The sequence below is a fragment of the Erythrolamprus reginae genome, chromosome 12 (assembly GCF_031021105.1).
Source record: "Erythrolamprus reginae isolate rEryReg1 chromosome 12, rEryReg1.hap1, whole genome shotgun sequence".
Classification (NCBI taxonomy): Eukaryota; Metazoa; Chordata; class Lepidosauria; order Squamata; family Dipsadidae; genus Erythrolamprus; species Erythrolamprus reginae.
This window is the reverse complement of record NC_091961.1, coordinates 4912650-4917500: the sequence shown is the minus strand read 5'-3', so window position 1 is coordinate 4917500 and position 4851 is coordinate 4912650. Positions and strand designations below refer to the sequence as shown.

The 4851-nt window shown below is 61.3% G+C and overlaps 1 protein-coding gene across 1 annotated transcript in view; it reads right to left on the bottom strand.

Moving 5' to 3' along the window:
- EGR3 (early growth response 3) overlaps positions 1–2912 on the bottom strand; it is a 3786-nt gene extending 874 nt beyond the window's left edge. Inside the window, exons 1-2 of the mRNA XM_070765028.1 lie at positions 2750–2912; positions 1–464 (exon numbers count right to left, since the gene is read on the bottom strand). The exon at positions 1–464 is cut by the window's left edge and continues 874 nt beyond it. Of these exons, the coding sequence (XP_070621129.1) occupies positions 1–464; positions 2750–2912 (627 nt within the window). The remainder of the gene's footprint in view (positions 465–2749) is intronic.
- Between the last annotated feature and the right edge of the window lie 1939 nt (positions 2913–4851).

The following is a 4851-nucleotide window of genomic DNA, read 5'->3' as shown; positions in this document are numbered from 1 at the left end:
GTAGAGGTTGTAGTCCGGGATCATGGAGAAGAGGTTGCCGTCCAGGCCGCCCGCCTGCTTGGCCCCCGGGTAGTCCTGCGTGGGGTAAGCCAAGCCGGCGGCGGCGGCGTTGCCCTGCGGGTCGTGGAAGGCCACTGGGTCCCCCGCGTAAAGGTCCCCGCAGGCGGAGTAAGGCGGCAGCGCCTGGTACATGCCGTCCACTTCGGCCTGGCTCTGCCCTTGCACCATGCCGCCCGTCGAGGCCTGGGCGCCCGAGGAGGAAGGCGGCGGGGGGGCGCCGAGGATGCCGCTGCTCATGAGGCTGATGATGCTGTCTTGGCACCAGTTGGAGGGCGAGTCGAAGGCGAACTTGCCCAGGTAGGTCACCGTCTTGTTGCCCCCCGGAGCGGGCTGGAAGGAGCCCGAGTAGGAAGACAAGTCCTGGCCGGCCTTGTCGTTGGCTAAACCGATATCCATAACATTATCTGCGAGGGGCGAGAAACGGGGGAGAGGACAAGAGAGAGAGAGAGAGAAGGTGAGCGATTGGGGGCCACGAAGAAGAAGGAGAAGGCGGGGGGAGAAACTCTGCCTGGGGAGGGAGGGGGAGGAAGGAAGGAAGGAAGAGGGGCCACGCGGAAAGTCCCAAGGCTACAAGGAGCCAAGAAGCCTCGCACCCCCCCCCCTCCTTCCCCACCTTCCCGCCTCGCCGAGCCCCAAATTCGAAGCTGCGCTCAGCGCCCCGAGCGCCTGGGAACTTGCGCGCGAGAAGAATAGGAAAGGCGCCGGCGTCTGGAGGCCGCGGAAGGCGGAGCCCTCGCGCTGGATTAAGCAGGGAGGGGAAGAATTTTTGGAGGCTTAACTTGCGCGTGGACAAGACTCGAAAGACAGATAGAAATACACCCGGAATGGGAGGGGGGCTGGAGAGGAACCTTGGACCGGGACTCTCTTTTCCCTCGCGTGTGCCAGGCTCTGGGCTCTCAAACCAAGGCTGAGCTGCCCCTTTGGAGAGACCGCGCGCGCGCTCTCGCTACACGTAAAAAGAGAAGGCACACATACACACATACACAGGGAGAGAGAGAGAGAGACAAGGCAACAACGCTAGGAAGAAATCCACAAGTAGCGAGCGCTCGCACAGCCCTGGCAGTACACGCGTGTAGAGAAGCCAAGCTTTAGACAGACGGAGGCGCGCGCGCCAGAGCAGCCGAATTCACCTGTACCTCCAAAGACCGCCGCGTCTTCGGCGCAGGCCGTTCTCTGCGGCCTTTAAAAAAAAGGAGGAGGGGGAGGGCGTCTCGGTCCAGATCAAGGCCGAGGCCAGAACTAGAGCTGTGGAAGGTCCTACACCCAGCCCTACTTTGGGTAGGGCTACTGGCCGCCAGACGCTGCGCAAAAGAGGCTACCTGATGCTTCAAGGGGACGGTCGAGAGAGGAACCCTAAAGAGAGAGTTGCGTGTCGGAGAAGGGGGGGGGGTAATGCAGGTCGCAGGTACCTGAAGTTCTCAGGATGCCGAGAGCCAACAGGTCTCTGTCTGTTTCCAGCCGCTTCCCCACCCCCTACAGACGCGGTCGGAGACCTCTCCAAGAGAGCTTTCCAAACTTGCCAGCGATCCCTGCTTCGAGGCCGGGGGGGGGGGTACAAAGGGAGGGAGGGAAACGGTTGGGGTTTTGGGGGGGGAGGTGTATGTTTTCCTTCCCCCCCCCTCCTTCCCCGAGCGCTGGTGGCGAAAGGATTCGGGGCAGGGGGAGGTGAAGGAAGGGTCTGGTTAATGTAGGTGGAACAAAGGCTGAACCGAACCGAACCAGGAGGTCCCTCGCGGCTTGGAAGCCAAAGGGGAATCTCCGAGCCTGACTTCTGGGGTCACCCCACACCTCTCAGGACCCTTCCCTTCCCTAGAGACACCCAAAAGGAAGATTTGTCAATTTCGGCCTCAACCCAAAAGGGAGCCCGTCAATGTCGGCCACGGCCCACGGGCTTCTTGCGCGGGGAGAGGAAAGCCGGCGGTGGGGAGGCGGGGACGAAGCCCCCTTCCCCCACACCTTGGGCCTCTCCTGGTCCTCCTCGCTGCCCTCGCTTCCCCGCGCTCCACCCTCTGCCTCTAGGAATCCTCGCCAGCCCCCAGTTTTTAAGCGAGCCCGGGGGTCGCCTTCGCGCACTTCCAATCTCCACCCCTCCCGATTCCGACATGATGGATGTGGCAGTGAAGAGAAAGAAAGAACGAACGGGAGGGTTGGCTCGCGTGGGGAAGGGAAGGCAACACGCCAAGTGCAGCGATGGACGGCAGCCTGGGCGCCACATAAAAGCCACGGCACATGGGAAGGAAGAAACGCACATGCACACAAACACATAAACACGCGCGCGCGGACACCCAAGAATGGAAGCGCGTAGAAATGAAGGAGACGCCAGGGCAAAAAAGGGATCCTGGTTCCCACAGCCGGAGGCGCACCGACAGCAGGCAGGCCTCTGAAAGGCGGGTTCCCGGTATGGGCGGGGGACGGGGGGGACAGGGCGGAGAAACGGGGCTGCCAAGGGCCCCCCGGCAGCTCCCCACCCGCCACCCACCCTACCTTCCAGTTTCTGCCTCCTGCCATTCTATGGGCGCCGGAGGGAGAGGGAGGGGGGCGTACAGACTCAGCCTCGGCCTCCGCCGGCGACAGCTCCCTCCCATCCCCGGCTCCCCCCACTCCCACGGCAAAACACGCGTCTCCCCCTCGCTCGCAGCCCCCCTTCCTCCCCCCCCAAGCCTCGCCTCTCTCTCCCTGCCTCGTTTACCTGTCGCCATCTGGTTATTATAGTGCGCCGCCACTGCCGCCTCGCCGTTGCCGGCGAAAATGTTGAGCGAGTTGGGGATCTCCTCCGGGTAGAGATTGTCAGGCAACTGGTTCATCAAAGCGTTCATGGTCCCCGGCAGCTTCTCCACGAGTTTGCCTGTCATAGCACTGGAGGAGGAGGAAGAGGAAGAGGAGGAGAGACCGAGGGAGCAGCCGCCGCCGCTGCGCCACTGGGGGGGTTCAAAGTGACTCCGCGCGCCGTTCCAAACAAGGCGACATCCGAATGGCGAATCCGTGCGGAGGAGCTCATGCGAGAGAAAAGTTGCGGCGGCGGGGAGGGGAGGGGGGAGAGGGGAGGGGGAAGGGGAGGGAGGGAAGGCGAGGGGCGAACGGGGGAGGGCCGGTTGGCGGAGGGAGGGGGGTGGGGGCGGACCGGGGAGGAGGGGGGGAGCGCGCAATCCTCGGTAGATCCCCGAAGGTGGCTCCTGGATGGCGGCGGCGGAGGGGAGGCTGGGAGGCCAAGCCGTTCTGCGGTGCGGAGGTGCGCGCAAAAGGCGACGGGAGCTTTTAATCCTTGCCCGCCCCCCTCTTCTATTTCTTCTTCTTCTTCCTCCTCCTCCCTCCCCAGCCTCGCTCCGCTCCCTCTGGCCGCCCGTCCGCTCGAGCCGGCTTCTCCGCTGCAGCCCAAATGCTCAGCTAGGGAACTCCACCAGCTATTTATGTGAGCGAGGGAAAAGCTCCATGACGTAGCTGCCCATATATGGACAGACAAAGCCGAGCCGAAGCCGCGACGTCACAATGGAAGCTCCTTACAATGGAACCTTGAAGCGAAAGCAGGAAGCCGGGCGGCCGGAGCTGCGCCGAGCCCAGACCGAGAGAGGCGGCGCGCAAGAGCGCATCGCCGGGCAAGGCGCGATCGCCGGCTTCTTTCGGACCGGGGGATTTTTTTTATCCTTTTCTGTCCCACGCGAGTCCGGGGGGGGGCTTCGGCCTGGAAAGCAACCCTACCCCGCCCCCCAGCCTACAAAGCGGCTGCCACCGGCCGGCGTAAATCCCAGCGCATCAGCTGGAGCGCGCCGGGTTGCTTCGCCTGGAATTCCTGGCTGGCCACTGTTTACCTTTGGTTCGGCTTCGGGAGAGAGGAGGAGGAAGAGTAGGAGGAAGAGGCAGTAAGCAAGAGACGCGCGAGCGGTCGGTCGTGGGTATTCGGCGTGGCGCCCCTTTTGCTAAACCCGGGTCCGCCTCTCCTGGCTTTTGACCCGCATCCAGACGCCGTTTGAATGCCGGAACCCGTGGGGCACTTACACTTACGGGCGCGTTCCCTCATTCAGAGAACTGGAGAGGGGGTGGGGGAGGCGTTAAAGAGGGGCGCCGGGGCAGACATGCCCCCCAGTGGGGGGTCACTTCATAACACAGCCAAAGACCCCCGTTGGTGACCGTGTTGTATATCCCCCCCCCCCAGAGATTCGGTAGCCGCTTAAGAAGTTCGATGAAAAACACTACAGACGGCGCCGAAGTCTTTATTGGAGAAAATACGTCTCTTTCCGGAGGGGGGAGCCGTTACGATAAACGAAGGGACAGGTTCAACCACCGTTCTGTATTTAGAGCCGTGCTCCCCCCCTTTTTTTCTTACAATAGTCTGGGATAGTCTGAAGACACCCCCTCTTCCCGCCCGCCCCGTTAAATCCTAAACGACAATCCTGCGAGGTTGACCGAGGCGGGCAGCTTAGAAACATAGAAGATTGGCGGCAGAAAAAGACCTCCTGGTCCATCTAGTCTGCCCTTATACTATTTCCTGTACATTTTATTTTAGGATGGATATATGTTTATCCCAGGTATGTTTTAAGTTACTGTGGATTAACCAACCACGTCTGCTGGAAGTTTGTTTCAAGCATCTACTACTTAATTCTCAATTCCTCTACCCTGCTGTAAATTCTACAATAAATTTAAACGAATGTGCCAGAGTAACATCGCCAAGCCCCGAGACGCTTTGCTACCGTTACGCACAAACTTTGGAGATAGTCTCCTACCTTTCCTCCGAGCAGCTCGGGCTTTTTCCAAAACGTTCTGGTCGGAACGAGCCTGCGAGGCTGGGTAAGGCCG